Source organism: Giraffa tippelskirchi, chromosome 2, assembly GCF_054371585.1.
Source record: "Giraffa tippelskirchi isolate mGirTip1 chromosome 2, T2T-mGirTip1v1.2.pri, whole genome shotgun sequence".
Lineage (NCBI taxonomy): Eukaryota > Metazoa > Chordata > Mammalia > Artiodactyla > Giraffidae > Giraffa > Giraffa tippelskirchi.
In genome coordinates, this window is record NC_137276.1 from 90,835,477 (window position 1) to 90,856,201 (window position 20,725).

Below are 20,725 nucleotides of genomic sequence, written 5' to 3' on the forward strand. Positions count from 1 at the left end.
TGTCCTCATTCCCTAATGACACCATTTATGTTTTCTGGAGAGAACATTATTGAAATATTCTCCAGTAATAAGGGTTATTGATATCCTCACTCTCTTCTTCCCAGCTGGGTCTAAATGCATGAACATTTCTGGTGGGGAACTTTTCTTCTTGAATATAGCCATATAAGTGTTCAGAATTTCTGATGTATAAGAACTTTTTTTATTAATATCTGCTCCAAATGTTATCTTCCTTATCTTCAGGCCATTTCCTTGTCTACATGGAGATTTAGAGTAATTTTCTTCTTCCATTACATTTTGTTCCTTGAAGGTAACTTTATAATCAGAGTTCATGTTCCTCTCTCTTTCTGAGGCTTCCTTGTTTCAGACAAAGTATATTAAGTCCCTCTAGCCTAATTCCCTGAGTCTTGTGTTATGCCACTTGTCTCTTGTATATACTCAGCGTGGAGATAAGAAAGGAGTATTATGTCTAGTTGGGATCCCAAGGATAAAAACCAAAGTAGTTACAGTTTTCCTCATCCTATCCTGTTTCCAATTTCTAAAAGTATTTTAATGTATGAATACAGATTTAGAAATTTAGAAACCTAGATGATACAATAAATACTTTAAAAAATAGACTATTAAAATTTTATCTATGTGACTTCAATCTTCCTATAAAAGTTACAAAATCACTACATTTGACTTATACTTGCTGTCATTATAAATGTTTATTTTCCCTATTACATAGTATTATAGAGCCTGTAAATCTCTTATAATTCTTGTGTTACCCAAGACAGATTTTTCATTTTAACATTTTTTTACTTACTACTTGTACTTTTATTTACTCTTCTTCAAAGTCTACATCTGTTTTTATAATATCATCCCATTTTGATTTGAAATTTTCACATTTAATCTTCTTTAACCTCCTCTTGCAAATTTATTTAATCTGGATTCATAAAAATTCCAGAGAAGGCAATGGCACCCCACTCCAGTACTCTTGCCTAGAAAATCCCATGGATGGAGGAGCCTGGTAGGCTACAGCCCATGGGGTCACTAAGAGTCGGACATGACTGAGAGACTTCACTTTCACTTTTCCCTTTCATGAACTGGAGAAGGAAATGGCAACCCACTCCAGTATTCTTGCCTGGAGAATCCCAGGGATGGCGGAGCCTGGTGGGGTCGCACAGAGTCAGACACGACTGAAGCGACTTGGCAGCAGCAGCAGTAGCAGCATAAAAATTCAATTAGCATATTATTATTAAAGCGGAAAAATGAAGCAAAAAATCAGATTTTAATACATCAGTTCAGATTACAGACTTTGTAAAAGTACATTCTCAGGCTGGAGGAATTCTTAAAAGTTATTTAATTATTTACTCATTTTCAGTGATCCATAAGCTTGGTTTTCCTTATTGTCTAACACATTTGATTTTTCCAAAAAGTATATGTACCTAGAAAGACATTTTTTGGTAAATACAGACAATATTTTTTTTAATTGCATGGTAGAGTATTTAAAATAATTTTGAAAATGAAAAATAAGAATTACTCTACCTGATATCAAGTCCTACCATACATCTACAATAATCATGACAGTATACCATTAGAATAGGAATAGACACACAGATCAATGTAACACAATAAAGAACCTAGGAATCGAGCCAACAAACACACCAAACTGATTTTTGAAAAAGGTACAAAAGCAATTCAATAGAGCAATTAAACATCCATGGGCAAGAAAAGAAAAAAAAAGAAGACTTTCAACCTAAAACTCACCACTTATGCCAAAACAAATTTAAAATGAGCATAGACCTAAATGTAAAATGTAAAGCTATATAACTTTAGAAAAAATTTTAAAACATAAGGGAAAATCTTTGAGACCTAGAGCTAATACAGAGTTCTCGGTGCTGTGCTTACTTGCTCAATTGTGTCCGAGTCTTTGCAACCCCATGGGCTGTAGCCTGCCAGGCTCCTCTGTCGATGGGATTCTCCAGGCAAGAATACTAGAGTGGATTGCCATGCTCTCTCCTCCAGGGGATCTTCCCAACCCAGGGATGGAACCCAGGTCTCCTACATTACAAGTGGATTCTTTACTGTCTGAGCCACCAGGGAAGACCAAGAATACTGGAGTGGGTTCAGTTCAGTTCATTCGCTCAGTCATGTCCGACTCTTTGTGACTCCTGCAGCATGCCAGGCCTCCCTGTCCATCACCAACTCCCGGAGTTTACTCAAATTAATATCCATTGAGTCAGTGATGCCATCCAACCATCTCATCCTCTGTTGTCCCCTTCCCCTCCTGCACTCAATCTTTCCCAGAATCAGAGTCTTTTCAAATGAATCAGCTCTTCTCATGAGGTGGCCAAAGTATTGGAGTTTCAGCTTCAACATCAGTCCTTCCAATGAACAGCCAGGACTGATCTCCTTTAGGATGGACTGGTTGGATCTCCTTGCTGTCCAAGGGACTCTCAAGAGTCTTCTCCAACACCACAGTTCAAAAGCATCAATTCTTTGGTGCTCAGCTTTCTTTATAGTCCAACTCTCCCATCCATACATGACTACTGGAAAAACCATAGCCTTGACTAGACGGAACTTTGTTGGCAAAGTAATGTCTCTGCTTTTTAATATGCTATCTAGGTTGGTCATAACTTTCCTTCCAAGGAGTAAGCGTCTTTTAATAGCCTATTCCTTCTCCAGGGGACCTTCCCCAACCCAGGAATCAAACCGGGGGCTCCTGCATTGCAGGCGGATTCTTTACATGCTGAGCTACTAGTTCATAGACTTGACTGCAAATAGATGATTCATAAAAAGAAACATCAACAGATTAAAGGTCATCAATAGAAAGCTACAAAGTGGGAGGAAATATTTGCAAACTATATAGCCAACAGAGCACTATTATTTAGAATACATAAAGAACTGTCAAAATTTCACAATCAAAAAATCCAACAATTCAATGAGAAATGAGATAAAGACCAAGAGCCATTTCACCTGAGCAGGTATACAGATAACAAATGAGCACATTAAAAAATATTCAAGACCCAAGGTGGGGTGGGGAACATGTATATACCTATAGCTGATTCATGTTGATGTATGGCAGAAACCAACACAACAATGTAAAGCAATCATCCTCCAATTAAAAATAAATTTAAAACAAGAATAAAATATTAAATTCCTGTAGGAAAATGGAAATTACAATCCTAATAAGCTATCAGAATGACTAAAATTTAAAACAGAGACAACATTAAAGGCCAATAAGGATGCAGAGAAACTGGATGACATATATTGCTGATGGGAATGTAAAATGGTAGTGTCCTTCTGGAAAAGTTTGGCAATTTCTTTTAAAAACATGCAAATACCATATAACTCAGTGATTGCTCCTGGGAATTTATCTCAGAGAGTTGAAAACTTATGTTCACATACACAGCAGCCTTTTTTGTAACAGCCAAGACCAGGAACTACCCAGACTGTCTTTAACAGTTAACAAACTGTGGAACATGCATACCATGGAAATACTTACCACTCAACAGTGAAAAGAAACGAACTATTGATACATTTGACAACCTGGATGAGTATCCAGGGAATTACGCTGGGTGAAAAAAAGCCAATTCCAAAAGGCTACCTACTTTACAATTCCATTTCGATGACATTCTTGAAATGGCAAAATTATAGAAAGGGAGAATGGATTACTGGTTGCCAGATGTTAAGGAGGAAGTTTGTGGGAGAAAAGCAGGTGTGTTTATAAAGGGTAACATGAGGGATCTTTACAGTGATGGGAATGTACTGAATCTTGCCTATATCAGTGTCAAAATCCTGGTTGTGATGCTGTTACTTGAGTTTTGCAAGACGTTGTCTTCGGGGAGGAAATGGAGAACAGGCACGCAGTAAGTCCCTATTATTTCTTACAACTACAGGTGAGTCTACAATTATCTCAAAATTAAAAGTTTAATTTTAAAAAGAAGTTGTGTGTGTCAGTAAATGGTAAAGATAAATTCAATGAAATGAGAATGACATTTGTATAGATGTTTACTTTCCTTCCTTTGGTATTTCCCTGTAAGGTTTGCGAGGAGCGATAGCCTTTGCCTTAGCTATTCGGAACACAGAATCTCAGCCGAAGCAAATGATGTTTACCACCACGCTGCTCCTCGTGTTCTTCACAGTCTGGATATTTGGAGGAGGAACAACTCCCATGCTGACTTGGCTTCAGATCAGGTGGGTGACACTGCTTAATAAAGGAAATCATTATGAGGTATGATTGTGCTGTTCCATTTCAGATGTTGCTGACTGGCCAAGAGTATAGTGGCATGTGTGCGCGTTAACCTTCCCTGAGGTCAAGTCGACCTTCAGTGACAAGGTGAAACCATATGACTGATCACCAATAGAACTGACTTTACCAAGCGTTCTAGAAATCTCAGGATGATGTCTGTTCACCATCTACAGTCCCTAGAAGTGACTGTCTTTATCTATGAGTTCTTCCATTTAATCAGATTTATTGAGTACAATGTGATATGCTATGGCATTGACAAAAATGAGTAAGACACCAGTCTTGTCTTCAAGATACTTATGCTAAAATGCAACTTATACAGAAAAGGCTGTGATACGAAGTTTTGTTTTTAATTCCTATAGCACTTAGGATAGAATTGAGGACACAGGAAATGCTTAAGTGTATTTGATTATTCAGCCATATGTTTAGCCAGAGGGATGCTATAAACACAGATTAGACAACTTCTCAAAGGAAAATGGGGTCAAGGCTTCAGTCAGGGGCCATTCAACATGCAGTGCTTGGAAGATGATTGCTATGAACCCAAAAGATGCAGGTACTAGACAATATGATGAAAAATGAATAGCTTGTGGCAACTGCGTAAAGGGACAAATCTGTTGTAAAATACTCTTGTCTTTATTTAAGTGTTTCTTTGACCTGGGTCCTCATTGTCACATTCCAGAATGTAACAGTGCTTTACGTAAATCACATGTTATTTCCCAAACTCATACATCTTGATGATCCTGCAGCCCCTCCCCGGTCCCCTCCTATTCTCTCTGAGGCAAATCCATACCCACCACATCTGACAGGAAAAGATGCACCTGATTGGGAAGGGACTTCCAAGAAGATTTTTTTTCAGACAAGGACTCTGTTATTCCAGCACCAAGGTAGTGCCTGGCACATAAAAGAATTGAATAAATAATTGGTACATGAAAAATTAGATGGATGTAATAACCATACACATATATTTCTTTTGTTACGCCTTTACTGACAGATTTCTACCCACTTGAGAAATAGAAGCAGGAGCAGGACTAACGAGTTTAGGATAAAAAAGCTTATGTCTAAACTGGGCCAAGTGGCTATGTGTCAAGCCAAATTCAAGGGGAAAGGGGCCTTTTAAAGTACTGTGAGTATTGCTAAACACTTAAAAGCACTTTGACCACAGGTTGAAATGGAGAGTGTTTTGAAATGCTTGTTGAACTATTTTCTAAGTATGTAAATGTGACCTGCAATTTCTTTCACGGTGGTAGCTACTTGTAGGCTCCTCTGGATGAGCACAAATACTGCATTAAACACTATAGTGTCGGCTCCTCTGTAAACTGATAGTAAGATAATGGTGTGTTCAGGTTTCTGGAATATAAATTCAGTAGGTGGATCCATGCATGGAAAAATTAGGACTTGGAAAGCAGAAGTTAGAGGATACCAATCCCCACAAGAGAAATATATTGAATGCTCTATCAGGTAAATTAGAATATTCAGAACATAAAGTGGTGCTGGCAACATTTTCTTTAAAGTAATTAAAATATAACTTATTTTCTACTATTGTGTTTCTTTACCCTGAAGGATTTGTCCCCAAAACAATAACATGTTTTACCCTAAAATATTTACCAAATTCTCCTGTGCATGCGTGTGTGCCAAGTTCCTTCTGTCGTGTCCCACTCTTTGCAATGCTGTGGACCGTACCCCACCAGACTCCTCTGTCTGTGGGATTCTCCAGGCAAGAATACTGGGGAGGGTTGCCCTGCCCTCCTCCAGGGGATCTTCTAGACCCAGGGATTGAACCCACATCTCTTACATCTCCGGCATTGACAGGCAGGTTCTTGCCCACTTTTTCGAAAGGCATCCATTGGCTTCAGATGGATGTCATAGCTTATGCACTCTTGACAACTGGATCAGCAGGGAGAGGGTAATATAAAATGGGGCCTTAGGTGAGTTAGAAGGTTTATCAGGTTATAGTACAGTGCCTAATAGAGAAAGATAGTAACATCAACTGTAGCATCCACAGTAAGAGTCCTGGAGGTCATCTTAGCCCAGTGTGTTATGGCCTGCTGAGAGGCATAGTACGGAGTTGCCAGATCATGGAGATGCCCCATTGAGAACTAGCTCCAAACGGCCCACCAATTCAATCCAGACTTATCCACCAGCCAGAAGGGAAGAAGAGTAAAAGTTAAAACCATAAGCTTTCAAACTCAAATGAACATCAGAACCACCTCGAGGGCTCATTAAACTCCAGATTGCTGGCCCCTGCCTCAGAGTTTCTGATCCAGTAAGTCTGGTTCAGGGCCTAAGAATTTGCATTTTAACCACACTCCAGGCAATGCTGATATGGCTGGTTCTGCGACTACATTTTGAGAACCACTGGTTTAGACTTTTAACCCTATGTTGAAATGGGGCTACCTTGAGGAAAAAAATTCATTGTGCATTGATCAAGAAGGAAATAGAACATACTAGAATAAACATAAAAGAATAGGACCATAAGTTAGTGTGTGTTCAGGCACAACCACAACACACATTTGGTTTGACCGTGTAATAGTGGCACCATCGTCTGCTCTACTTCCATCACGGTTTACAATGCTGTCAAAGAAATACTCAATTTCATTATAGCTTTTAAATGATAGTTGTCCATCATTTACACTATATTTAGGGAGACTTTGCTTGTTTACATAGAAACATCTCATTAACCATCTTTCACGTCAGATGCTTTCCATGAAATGCCAGAATGTTAGTAAACTGGGGCTTTAATAAAATGATACATAAAGTCGGAACCCAAGGGGCAGGTATGCAAACATGATATAGAATGAACTCAAACATCCTCACATGGTTATGATTTATTTATACACTTTGCCCTCCCTCTTATATATTTTTTACATTCAACTGTTTTTTTCTTTTTAATTATTAGGTATGTACTTGAGGATTTTTTTTTTGTCCCTATAAATTTGTCATTCAGCTGCAAACTATCACAGTAAGATGCAGTTTTATGTAAGGTAAAAATTGATAACATTAATATGAATTGCACATTGATAGAAATAACTTGAAATGGCAATGACTTAAGCTTAGAGAAACTCTATGTAAAGAATGATCTTTACATATGAAACAAATTCTCCATTGGCTAAGTCTTATCTCAGGACTTCCCCTGTGGCTCAGATGGTAAAGAATCTGCCTGCAATACAGGAGACCCAGGTTTGATTTCTGGGACAGGAAGATCCCCTGAAGAAGGAAATGGCTACCCACTCCAGTATTCTTGCCTGGAGAATTCCATGGACAGAGTTTTATTAATAATAACAAAATATTTTTAATGCAGCATTTTAACGCAGCATTTAACACAGAGACCTTTGTTTCTTAAAATTCTAGAGAAAAAGATTCCTCCAGTATTATTTTGGAAGTTTTCATGTAAAAGAAAGCAGAATGGTCTCTTGATTAGAATCCAGGTCTCCTCCCTTCTGTTAAATACACTAATCCTGGTGGTTAGGAAAACTCAACTCTCAGTAGCCAAGGACTAGCTCTGCTGTTAGCCAGGAAACAATAGATCAAAGGTGTCAGGCTTTGCCCTACAGGGGCCAGTAAACAGTATTATCCACCAAATAATCACACATGTTTACAAACAAAGCTCAGAGACCAACAGAGTAAAACTTTCTGGCTGCTGCTGCTATGTCACTTCAGTCATGTCCGACTCTGTGCGACCCCATAGACGGCAGCCCTGGTAAGTAATTTGGGGTGGTAACCCTATCCTTAGTTAAGGGTAGGGTGTCACATGCAGTTAATGGAATGAGAGTAGAGCCCATTTGTTGTTCAGTCACTCAGTCACGAGCGACCCATGGACTACAGCATGCCAGGCTTTCCTGTCCTTCACCATCTCCTGGAGTTTGCTCAATCTCACATCCATTGAGTCGATAATGTAATCCAACCATCTCACCCTCAGTCATCCCCTTCTCCTCTTGCCCTCGGTCTTTCTCAGCATCAGGATCTTTTGCAGTGAGTCGGCTCTTGGCATCAGGTGGCCAAAGCATTGGAGCTTCAGCTTCAGCATCAGTCCTTCTAATGAATATTCAGGGTTAATTTCCTTTAGGATTGACAGGTTTGATCTCCTTACAGTCCAAGGGACTCTCAAGAGTCTTCTCCAACACCACAGTTCAAAAGCATCAGTTCTTTGGTGCTCATCCTTCTTCATGGTCCAACTCTCACATCCATACATGACTACTGGAAAAACCATAGCTTTGACTATACAGACATTTGCTGGCAAAGTAATGTTTCTGCTTTTTAATATACTGTCTAGGTTTGTCACAGCTTTTCTTCCAAGGAGGAAGCATTTTTAATTTCATGACTGCAATCACCATGTGCAGTGATTTTGGAGCCCAAGAAAATAAAGTCTGTTACTGTTTCCATTGTTTCCCCATCTACTTGCCATGAGGTGATGGGACCATAACCACAGCACAAACCTTGCCTAGCTTCTCCCAGATAGGAATGCCAGACCCATCTCTTCAACACATCTCAGCCACAGTGCAGAAAGCCTAGCTTACCAGAGCAATTCAGAATTGTATTCCAGACAGTATGAGAAAGTGCCCCCAGCAAGATGACTTTTACAACTTCCAGATTTTTGCTTCCAATATCGCAAAGAATAATAGCTAGCTTTTATTGACAACTTATTTTGTGCCAGATATTAGAAGATAAAATGCAAGGTACAAAACCTCCCTGCGACTCTGCCTCTAATCTATAAAATGGGGATGATGGTAATAGCTTCCTCCTATAGTTGGTGAGGCCTAAGTGGTTGCAGAGTCAGACTCCAAAGCCAGGCAGCCCGAGCCCAGGGCCTGCACTCCCAACTGGTTCCTTCTTCTGCCACTGCAAATAAATGAGCTTATTCCTAATGCCAGCAATCTACCTTGATTAACAAATCCTCTAGGGAAAAAGAGATGTACTTTTATAACTAAGACAGGCCAGTTAAAAACAAACACAGGAAATCTTCATCCATCATGAGTGATTGGATTGACTTGTTCACGCAGCACAGAAATTCTTTGCTACAAATTTTCTCCTTGACCTAGAAAAGTTAAAGGTAAACAAGGCCAGCCCTGGTCTCGGGTAGCTAAGCAGGGAAGTTTGTCTACCTCAGTTATAGAAATTTGAAATTAGAGGAATTTGTTACCGTCAGGCTCATTTCCCAACCCCATTTGGGATCCCATCAGCCCTCCAACAGCCTCTTCCACAAATTAGACAAAAAAATTGCACATCCTGCTCTGTGTCCATTGCAGAATGAAAAACTTTTAAGTAATGCAGTGTCTCTGCTAGCATTATTTTAGTTAAGTCTTTAAATTTTATTTGAGGTTTATGTCCTCTCCTATTTTATGTCATCCTAGAATGATTTTTCCATCATATGTCCCCACTGACTACAAAGTTTTTAATAACAGCCACCATGGGAATGCATACAGAGGTAAAGAGAGAACTGTCTTTAGTAATATTTTTTAATCTTAAACAATAATGAAGTTAAAATATACCTGCTTACATACCGATTTCCCTTATTGCTGAGGTGAGGAAATGTCAATCTAATGTAATAGAAGAATACATATAATCAAGTTCCCTTCATATCCAGCTGGGTTCTGCTTGGTTTTCTTTTTGGCATCCAAAGTCTTATGCATGTTTAACAACTTACTTCACTGGTGAGTTAACACAGTAATTCAGCTCACACACTCTGAGGCAGACAATGTGGGGTCCAATCTTGCCTCCCTCTCCTACTAGCTGTGGGATCTTGAGCAACAATTTAACCTCTCTATGCTTCAGTTTTCTTATTTGTAAACTTGGAACAATAATAACTACGTACCTCTTTAGATTTTTATATGGATTAAGTATTGAATGTATAAATTTAAGGCACACAGTAAGTGCTCAATAAATGTTCTACTGTAGTTGTTTAGTCTCTAGGTCATGTCCGACTCTCTTGTGACACCATGGACGATAGCCCACCAGGCTCCTCTGTCCATGGGATTTCCCAGGCAAGAATATTGGAGTGGGTTGCCATTTCTTTCTCCAGGGTTTCTTCCCAGTCCAGGGATCAAACCAGAGTCTCCTGCATTGGCAGGTGGATTCTTCATCACTGAGCCACCAGGAAAGACCAAATGTTGCTGCAACACTATCCAAATCACCACCTATGAACCTTTCTTATCTAAACATCCTTTTTCTGCCTATGGCATATGTATATATATACACACACACACACATGCATACATACACATAAAGAGTTATTAACTAATTTTATTTATGAAAGCATGGCTTATATGGGAAATAGAAATGGTCTCTAGGGAGTTTATTTCATTTTATGTAGTGACTAGATTCATCAGTTTTACAGGCAGCTCCTATTTCTGCATTCAAAATAATGAACCTCTTAAAGAAAAATGCTCACAAAAAGCGTAATATTTATCCAACAGCTCAGAAAGACTCTTTCTGGAGCATGCTTCTGTTTGCTTCTGAACAAAATAATCTTTGTCTCGGATCTCTTCAGAGATTTAATTTGCACCATTTCATTGATATGTATTAATTTATTATTTTGCATTGATTTTGTACCAATTTGTACATTTTGTATTAATTTGTAGTAATTGACAAGTCTGAGAAATACCCTCTGTCTTGTAATGTGGAAAATGAGTTTACTCCTCTGAATGTAAACTTATACTCAATATTCCCCACCTCTAACTCCCATTTAAAATTATGTTCTGTTTTCTGTAGGCTCTTCTAAAAATTGTTTCAGAACTCCAAATATTTATTGCTTAAATTAATTTAGTTTGACATATTTTATTAAAATTATTGGATGACTCTAGTAACCTGTTGTTAACCTAAGTATATCCTGGGTTTTTAACAAGTGTGGATAGCAGCTACCAGATTTACCTTCAGTGCCATCTGGGTTTTTTAATATGCTTTCTTTCTGTGTACTGAATCTTCCCAGTTCCAGAGATAATAGACTTGATCTTCACATCTGCCAGCTATCCTCCACTAGGCATCCTCTTATCTTCTTCAACATGCTCTTGAGAATTTCAGTATCAATAAGCTTCACCCATTTGTGAAGTTTACCAAACAATGAACATTCTGCTCTATTGAAGGGCATTTATTATCCTGCTATCATAAAATGTGATCAAATATAGGTGCCTTACTTTAAGTAATAAATGTATCGTTGTTACTGTTGTTCAGTCGCTGAGTTGTGTCCATCTCTTTGCAACCCCATGGACTGCAGCATGCTAGGCTTCCCTGTCCTTCACTATCTCCCAGATCTTGCTCAAACTCATGTCTATTGAGTGATGCCATCCAAACACCTCATCCTCTGTCATCCCCTTCCCCTCCTGCCTTCAATCTTTCCTGGCATCAGAGTCTTTTCCAATGAGTCAGCTCTTCGCATCAGGTGGCAAAGTATTGGCACTTCAGCTTCAGCACCAGCCCTTCTATTGAATATTCAGGATTGATTTCCTTTAGGATTGACTGGTTTGATCTCTTTGCAGTCAAAGGGACTCTTAAGAGTCTTCTCCAGCACCACAGTCTGAAAGTATCAATTCTTCAGTGCTCAACCTTCTTTATGGTCCAACTCTCACATCCATACATGACTACCAGAAAAACCATAGCTTTGACTATATGGATCATTATTGGCAATGTGATGTATCTTTACTTTAGGTAATATGTGTAGTCTCAAAAGAATATTTTAAATACAATAGATGGAACTTGTGATCCAAAAGGCTATAGAGGGGATTCCTGTTTTGGTCAAGATGGAATAAGCATACTTACTCCCCTCTGTCTTCCTCTGAATGCAACTAAAATCTCTAGACAGAATGCCTATAGCTGTTATCTAAGGACTCTTAAGAGTAAATGATGGATTGGGGAAGGAAAAAATTCAGAGTACTATTAAACCAGTGGTGAATTTCCCTTTTTTTTTTTTCCTCTCTGGCTTCTCAACCTGAACTCAAAGCAGTTTAAAGGCCAGAATTACACAACAAGGAAGAGAGAAAGAACTGCAACAGAAACGATCTGCTTGGGCATAAGGAACAGGACTGAGGACCCTCATGGGTTAGAAGAGTGGGGAAAATTCCCTGGGTTTGTTGTTATTGGTTACTTCATTGTCATTTCAATACCAGGCAAAGCTGAGGCAGCAGCGGTAATGATGGCAGCAGCACCAGTTGGATGGACCCCAAATTCCCAGTCAGGGGAACTAAGACCCTGAGGCCTCAGGAAGAATTTCCATGGCATTATTTTCTCTCTTAATCTTATCACTGTTTGACTTTGAAAACAGGCCCAATACTGCAGAAAAGTCATGGGAAAACACGTAGCAGCATGGGGAAACAAAAGCCCTGGGCTTTAGGAAGTCAGAAAATGTGGAGGAAATTGTGGTGTGGAAGGAGCACAAGAAAGCGATCTAATAAAGTTGTGTATAAACTTTTGGGCTCACCTCCAAGCTGCATAAACATATATCTGACCCTAAACAGTACACCAAAGTGTTTGAGAAATGCACTGCAAGAGAGAGCATCACTCAGGTCCCATATATACACTGTACGGCTCACATGCAGGGTATGTGTGGATCTTAGAGCAAAATGTAAACTATAAAACTTCTAGAAGAAAACAGAAGAGACAAATCTTCACGGCCTTAAATTAGGCAAAGGAGTCTTAAATGTTATACCAAAAGCATCACATACAAAAGAAAAAAAATGATAAATAGGGCTTCATCAAAATGAATCTGTTTTGCTTTGCAAAAGACACTGTTAAGAGCATGAAAATGCAAACTACACACTCAGACTCGGAGAGAATGCATTGCTGATGGGAATACAAAACTGTGGCCAATCTGTAGATCACTTTAGCAGTTTCTTATAAAGTTAAACATACAGTGATTGTAGGAGTCAGCATTCCCTCTCCTAGACATTTAGCCTAGAGAGTAAAGTGGGGATAACAGAATCTGTCTCTGAAGATTAAACGTGTGAATGTTAAATAAAAAAATACATGTTAAAGTCCTTTGAGCAGAACTGAGGACTCATTAGTAACTATTTTATTCACAGCTTTTATTAGAAATGTCAGACAAAGTTTAATAGTGTTTTCAGCATATATTGAGATAATCACATCATTTTTTTCATCTGGTTTATTGATGTATGAAGTATATTGATTGCTATCTTGATATTGAATTATCTTTACAGTCTCAGGATAGTTATTTTTTTCCCTACAGTTCTGCTATCTATAATAATAGCCAAGGTTAGTCTATAATTTTCTTTTTTTTTGGAAGGAGAGGGGGCTCTTTTAATTTAAAGTTTAAATAGTGTTAAGGATGTGCTATATTCATAGCATGAGCTAAAAACTTCTATTTTTTCATGATCTGAAATAGCATAGCATATAAATGATCAGATTTTTAAAGAGAAGTTAGGAGTCAGCTGTAAAACCATCTGGCTCCTGGAGTCCTTTTAATTGTAGGTCTTTAATCACCTTTCCAGTGTCTCCTACGGTAATTGCTGTATTCAAATGTAAAATTGTGATTTTTTTTTTTTTAGCTCATAAGTGGTCAAGAATTGGCAATTTCATATGGTTCAATGTAGTAGTAAAATGGATATCCATATGCCCTTTACCTAGTTTTATCCACTGTTAATAATATCCCCATTTTGCTTTCTTGCCTTTATAAATGCATATATATCACATATATTAAATGTGTTTTTATTTGTTCTTTTATTTTTCACTGAATCATTTAAATGTAAAAACAGAAATCATACACTTCTAATCTAAGTACTGAAGAATGAGTCTTTGAAAAACAAGGACATTCTATTAGATAACTAAAATGCCATTACTGTGTCTAAAAATATTAAAAACAATAATTTTATCAGTATACACTCAAATTTTCCCAGTTATTGCAAAAAAAATATCATGTGTAGATTTTTTAAATTACGTGATCTGATAGAGGTTATGTATTGTATTTGGTCAGTTTTCTTTTAGTCTCTTTAAATTTCTCTGCTTGTTTTTTTTCCCATGACATTGATTATTAGGAAAAAAAAACAAAACAGGTCAGTTGTTTTGCACACTATTCCACATTCTGGACTTGTTTGTTTCCTCCTAGCATCAATTAATATGTTCTTTTCTCTGCTATATTTCCTGTAAATTAGAAATTAGGTCAAGGCTTGAAATTCAGGTTGAACCTTTTTGGCAAGAATTTCCACTGGCAAATGAACAAGTCTTTCACTCATTAGGGGTATGCTTCAAGTACAGCTGTTGGACTGTATTATTTAACATGGTATCTGGCAACCCCATGTGGATGTGGTTAGTCCCAAACTGAGATATACTGTCCTGGGTAGTAAACTGTGTCCTCTCAAAATCCATATATTGAAGCTCTAACACCAAATATAACTATACTTGGAGACAGGGTTTTTAGAAGGTAATGAAAGTTAAGTGGGATCATGAGAGTAGGGTTCTAGCTGATAGGAGTGGTGAACTTATAAAAAGAGAAATGGATTGCTGTCTCTCTGCACAGATGCTCCAAGGAACACAATGAGGACACAGGGAGAAAGTGGCTGCCTGCAAACCAGCATGCAAGTCCTCACCAGAACCTAACCATTCTGGCAACCTGATCATAGGCTTCCAGAACTGTGAGAAAATAAATGTCTGTTGTTTAAGCCAAAAAGAATATTCATTGGTAATGCTATATACTTAATAATGTGTATTTCCCCCCAAATTAATAATGCACATTTCATATCAATAGGCACATAAAGTCGAGTTGTCCCACTACTGGTGATGCTAAGTTTGTTCATATGGTTATAACAGTAACTTCCATTGTAAAAGTATAGTTTTAACTCTGTAATTAGTTTTTAACCTATGGGGCAACACTTGAGAACTGTGTGAATCTCCTGTTTCCAACATTCTTTTAGCCACTGTTTTTGCATCCATCAGTGATCTCTGACTGATTCAGTGATTCATTTGAGATGACTGTTTTGATTTCCTTTACTAGGTAATTTTTTGTGAGTTTCTTAGTTTACCAAATGATCACAATTTTGATTACCTTTTTTATTAATAATATTTATTTCTAATTCATTGAATTATAAGAATGTTTTACCAGTAACGATTCTACTTTTAAAATATAAGATTTTTTATAATCAAGTATGTGACTGATTTGTGTGTATATTCCATGGACAAACACCAAAAAAAGTAATTTTGCTTTTTTTGGGGAAAAAGTTTTGTACATATGTATTGAATTTTTTGATTATGTTACTCAGATTCCCTACATCCTTATCTATATTTTCACTAGATATAGGATTCTGAAAGAGATACATTAAATTCCCCACTAGAATTTTTTGTAATCAAGGTCTTACATTCTAATTTTATATAGTCTTTCATGAATCACTATTTCTTCTGTGTTGTGTGTAGTATACCACTTTATGATAGGGACTCTTCAAATTGTCTGATATGTCTTTCTCATCCCAGGAATGAAGCTTATATGTTCATTCCTCTCTTCTATTCTCTAGTTATCATAATGTGATGTCCTAAAATAAACAGTGAAAGCAACATAGAAAACTCATTTTCATTAGTGCTAGACAGTGGGAACTCCTTCCTTCCTCCATTTCATTTTGGTTATAAACAAGCAGTGAGCTAGTAGATTTCCATGTCTTGATCAACATCATTTCATTCCCTGAAGTCCTTAACTTCTCTTCAGAAAATAAAGTCTAATTTTTTAATCTATTATCATCTTTTACTTGCTAGTAAGCATTTTAAACCTTAATGAAATGGTTTAAGAAAAATTAATGCATAAAATCCAAAGAGTTGCAACAGAACTCCCATTTTGCATCTACCCTAAAGATCAATTGCAGAGCCCAAATATGGGATTTTAACTGGAGTTTTTAAAAATAAGTGCTGAGTTCTATCACACAGAATCACTTTGAAGAAATTGCTTAAGACAGGAAATTGCCCATTAGAGGCAAAATATGCTTTAATGCAGAGTTCATTGTACTCAGTAGATGGAATGTTTGGAAGAGTATTAGTACTTCTTTTCGTTTCTTTTTTTTTTTTTTTTTAATGGGAAGCGTGTTCCCCACGTCCCAGTGCTAGATTTACAGTGCAGAGTATAACTGACCAGTAATGAAGCAGTCCCCATGTTTGGAGATGAGGGTTGAAAGAATGTAACAATTGTCTTCTCCAGGGCATTGGCTGCTTGTTTCTTATTTTCTGCAGGATTCAATGTGGATATCAAAGGTCACCACGTGTCTCCTTGAGCCTTTTTGTCTCTCATTCTCCCTGGGCACAGCACCCACATATGAGTCCCCACCAAGTAAACGATCATCTTTGTTTGGAAAGTTCCAGCTAAAATGCTGGTTCAGTTCTGGGGCCACCACAACCTGGATTTCCTCACCTGCCCCTCTGCTGGCCCTTGCGGGGCTCTGCCAGGAGAGTGCAGCTGCCTGCCTGCAGCCTTTGTCCATGTAGGTTGTGATTTATTCTGGTCTAGCCAGCAAAATAATCCCACTCTTTTCTTTTTATTATTTTACTGTCACCATGGATCTATTCATTATTATACAGCACTCTTATCATGTCAAAGGGATCCTCAAAGAAAGGGAGAAAATATGAATGTTTGAAACAGTAATCTTAATTGTATTTTTCATGAACCATTACCAGACATTTAAGCAGGTGTTTAATTTTATGAGTATAAACTAATACATGCTTATTATATAAAATTTTAAAAGCTAAAAAATTGTTTTAAAAAATAAAATTCACCTGAAGTCCTTTTATGCCAAGATAATTACTAACAATAGCACATTTCTCTATTAATCTACAGATGTATAGATTTATAGATCTATAGGTTTCTTGGTAATCAGATTTTTTTTACAAAACTCAGATCCGTTATTTTTTTACTTAAAAATATAGCATGATAGCTTTCCAATTTTATTAGCTATCCTTTGAAATTATGTTTTCAAGGACTGAATAACAAAATTATATGAATATGCCAAAATTATTTATTTCCATTGGTATTAGAACATATTAACCTAGAATTACTTTAAACAATTATAAATGATGCTGTGATTATTTCATATGTACATACACATAAAACTTTTTATATCTCTGATTTTGGGGGGAATAAAAATGAAATTAAGGAGTCAATGGTGGAATATTTTCTAGAACTCAAAATATATTTTGCCAAATTGCTTTCTAGTAAGGTCAGATTAATTTAATCAACAGCAATGTAATCTATTCTTTCACTGGTGACTTTCCAACCTGTTTCTTATAGTCCAGGATTATTGCATGTTTTGAGGATGCCTAATCATTTTCTAAAATTTTGTCCTGATTTCAGAAGTTCATTTCTTCTAGGTCTTCAAGAAGATGTTCCTTTTTCTTCACTCCGTAGAACATCTTGATAAGCTCTGTGTGATTTTTCTTGTCTCTGCTAATTTTTGAATATGGAGAAAGCTTTCCAAACAGACTCGGTATTTGCCAGCAGACAGGTGTGTGGATTGCCCTGGCTCCCCTCAACACCCATCTGGCTGTTTGTCGCTTTAGTTTCTGGGAGTCATAGCAAGCAAGTCAATCTGCAACAATTTTAACCAAACTCTAGGATCAACCAAATACTCATCTTGAAGCTATGCCCTGTGTGTGTAGAATTTGCTCTCATCCTCACTGCTCAGTCTCCAGGCCCTCTGAACCAATGCTGCACACTCTACTCCTAGCATCTCCCCATCCCCATCCTTGGCTACCACTTTACATATGGGATATTTATACTCCCAAAATGCAACGTGCCATTGCAAATGCTGACCTTTGTCCCTCATCCTTTCATTCATTCATTCACATTCATTCAGAGAATATTTATTGAGCTTCTACTCTGTGCCAGCCACCAGATAAAGCACAGAAGAGACAAAAGTCCCTGCCTTTGTGCAGCTGACACACAACACCCCTAACTCCCACCTTCCACCCACCCTGTGACATTTTGCTCTAGGTTTTCTGGTTGATACAAGATCTCTACATTGGTGCAGGTAGTGGGGCTGAGGACAAAGTGTGTTTCAGCTGTCTTGCACACAGGACAGGATGCTCTTCATAAAATAGCTTATGATTATTGAAAGCTCCTGGGAGATTCTAATGCTAACCTGTCCATTATTTGAGGTTTTCAATGGTATTGGAGCTGTCTCCTCCTCTGGATCTTCAAAAGCATTTAAGTAGGAAGTTAGGAGGGATACTGTTAGGTACTGATAACCTGAAACCATTTTAAACAGTCACACAAGGCATTTACAATTTTCCAGTTGTGCTGTTTCCTTTTATCAAGGTAAATTTTGAGGCAATCATTTTCGGAGATTTTGTTGTTGTTGTTCTAGTGGTAAAGAACCCACCTGCCAATGCAGGAGACTTAATAATCCGATTCAATCCCTGGGTCAGGATGGTCCCTTGGAGAAGGAAATGGCAACCCATTCCAGTATTCTTGCCTGGAGAATCCCATGGACAGAGGAGCCTGGTGGGCACCAGTCCATGGGGTCACACAGAGTCAGACACAACTAAAGCAGCTTAGCACGGCACAGCAACAGAACAAAAGAAACACAAAACTACAGGAGCAAATGTGTTTTGTATGATGAATATAAATAGTATAGTTTTGATACTTAATATTTCTGCCTTCAGTCCTTCAACAGAAACATTTGGCTGTGATTTTTTTTTTCCATCACTGAGCCAAATCCTGTCTTTGTAACTCTGTAGGGCACCAAAGTGAAATGAAAATCTGGCCTGTGTTTATATCTTATAATTACCTTCTTGTTGGATTGTTTGGTGTGTCCCATAACTTCTAATACATGCTATAAAAATAAATATCCACATCTTAATTTTGTCTTCTGCCCAGTGTATTTGCAATGGTGGTGGGTGAAGGGGCTTAGCAGGGAATATGGAAGTAGTTTCAAGTATGTTGTTGTTGTCGTTCACTTGAAAAGTCATGTCTGACTCTTTGTGACCCCATAGACTGTAGCACCACAGGCTTCCCTGTCCTTCACCATCTCCCAGAATTTGCTCAAACTCATGTCAATCGAGTCAGTGATAGCATCCGAACATCTCCTCTTCTGTCATCCCCTTCTCCTCCTGCCTTCAATCTTCCCCAGCAAAAGGTTTTTTCCCAATGAGTTGGCTCTTCACAACAGGATTGAAGGTTCAGCATTGAAGCTTCAGCATCAGTTCTTCCAGTGAATATTAAGGATTGATTTCCTTTAGGATTGACTGGTTTGATCTCCTTGCAGTCCAAGGGACTCTCAAGAGTCTTCTCCAACACCATACTTCAAAAGCATCAATTCTTCAGTGCTCAGCCTTCTTTATGGTCCAACTCTCACATCCATACATAACTACTGGAAAAACCATAGCTTTCACTAGATGGATCTTTGTTGCAATATCTCTGATTTTTAATATGCTGTCTAGATTTTAATACATTGTGTAGATTTGTCATAGCTTTTCTTCCAAGGAGCAGGTGTCTTTTAATTTCATGGCTGCAGTCACCATTTTCAGTGATTTTGGAGCCCAAGAAAATTAAGTCTGTCACTGTTTCCATTATTTCCCCATCTATTTGCCATGAAGTAATGGGACCAGATGCCATGATCTTCATTTTCTGAATGTTGAGTTTTAAGCCAACTTTTTCACTCTCCTCTTTCACCTTCATCAAGAGGCTCTTTAGTTCCTCTTTGCTTTCTGCCATAAGGGTGGTGTCTTCTGCATATCTGAGGTTATTGTTATTTCTCCTGGCAATCTTGAGTCCAGCTTGTGCTTCATCCAGCCCAGCATTTGCAGTGGCCCCCATTATTTCATCAAACTGTTCTTACCTGTCTTTTTTTTTTTTTTGGCCACACACATGGGGGCTTGTGGGAATTCCCCAGCCAAGGATCAAACCCAAGCCCCTTTTGTGGGAACATAGTGTCCTAACCACTGGACCACCAGGGAATTCCCTGTGCTTACCAGTTTTGATGCTCTCCTCCATATTGCTAAATCCAGTGGTCAAGCCTCACTTTTCACTTTATTGGAACATAAACATTTAACTCCATTGATCCTCCTTCTTACTTGAAACCTCCTTCTTCACTTGGATTCTAGGACACATTCGTTCTACTTTTCCTAATACCTCCTGGACCACTACTGAGCTAGTCAGTTTTTGCTGCAGAGACAATAGACCAAACCCTACTCCAGTACTCTTGCCTGGAAAATCCCATGGACAGAGGAGCCTGGTAGGCTGCAGTCCATGGGGTCACTAAGAGTAAGACACGACTGAGCGACTTCACTTTCACTTTTCACTTTCATGCATTGGAGAAGGAAATGGCAACCCACTCCAGTGTTCTTGCCTCGAGAATCCCAGGGACAGCGGAGCCTGATGGGCTGCCATCTGTGGGGTCGCACAGAGTCGGACACGACTAAAGTGACTTAACAGCAGCAGCAGCAATAGACCAAATATATCAATGACCTGAAACCACAAAGATGCTTCTTGTTCAAGTTACACAACAGCTAGAGTCACCTACAGGTCTGCCTGACACTACTGGGTTCTACTTAGTTGCAGCTCAGCTCTGCTCAACTCCTCTTGGC

At 38.2% G+C, this 20,725-nt stretch overlaps 1 protein-coding gene across 6 annotated transcripts in view; it reads left to right on the forward strand.

Moving 5' to 3' along the window:
* Positions 1-20,725, forward strand: part of SLC9A9 (solute carrier family 9 member A9) — a 634,995-nt gene that overhangs the window by 412,964 nt on the left and 201,306 nt on the right. For 5 of the 6 annotated variants that reach the window (XM_081569480.1, XM_081569481.1, XM_081569477.1 and 2 more), the window contains exon 12: positions 4,023-4,176. In XM_081569480.1, the coding sequence (XP_081425606.1) occupies positions 4,023-4,176 (154 nt within the window). Of the gene's footprint in view, positions 1-4,022; positions 4,177-14,687; positions 14,838-20,725 lie in introns of those variants that run through there. The other variant, XM_081569482.1, reaches the window with a different exon arrangement.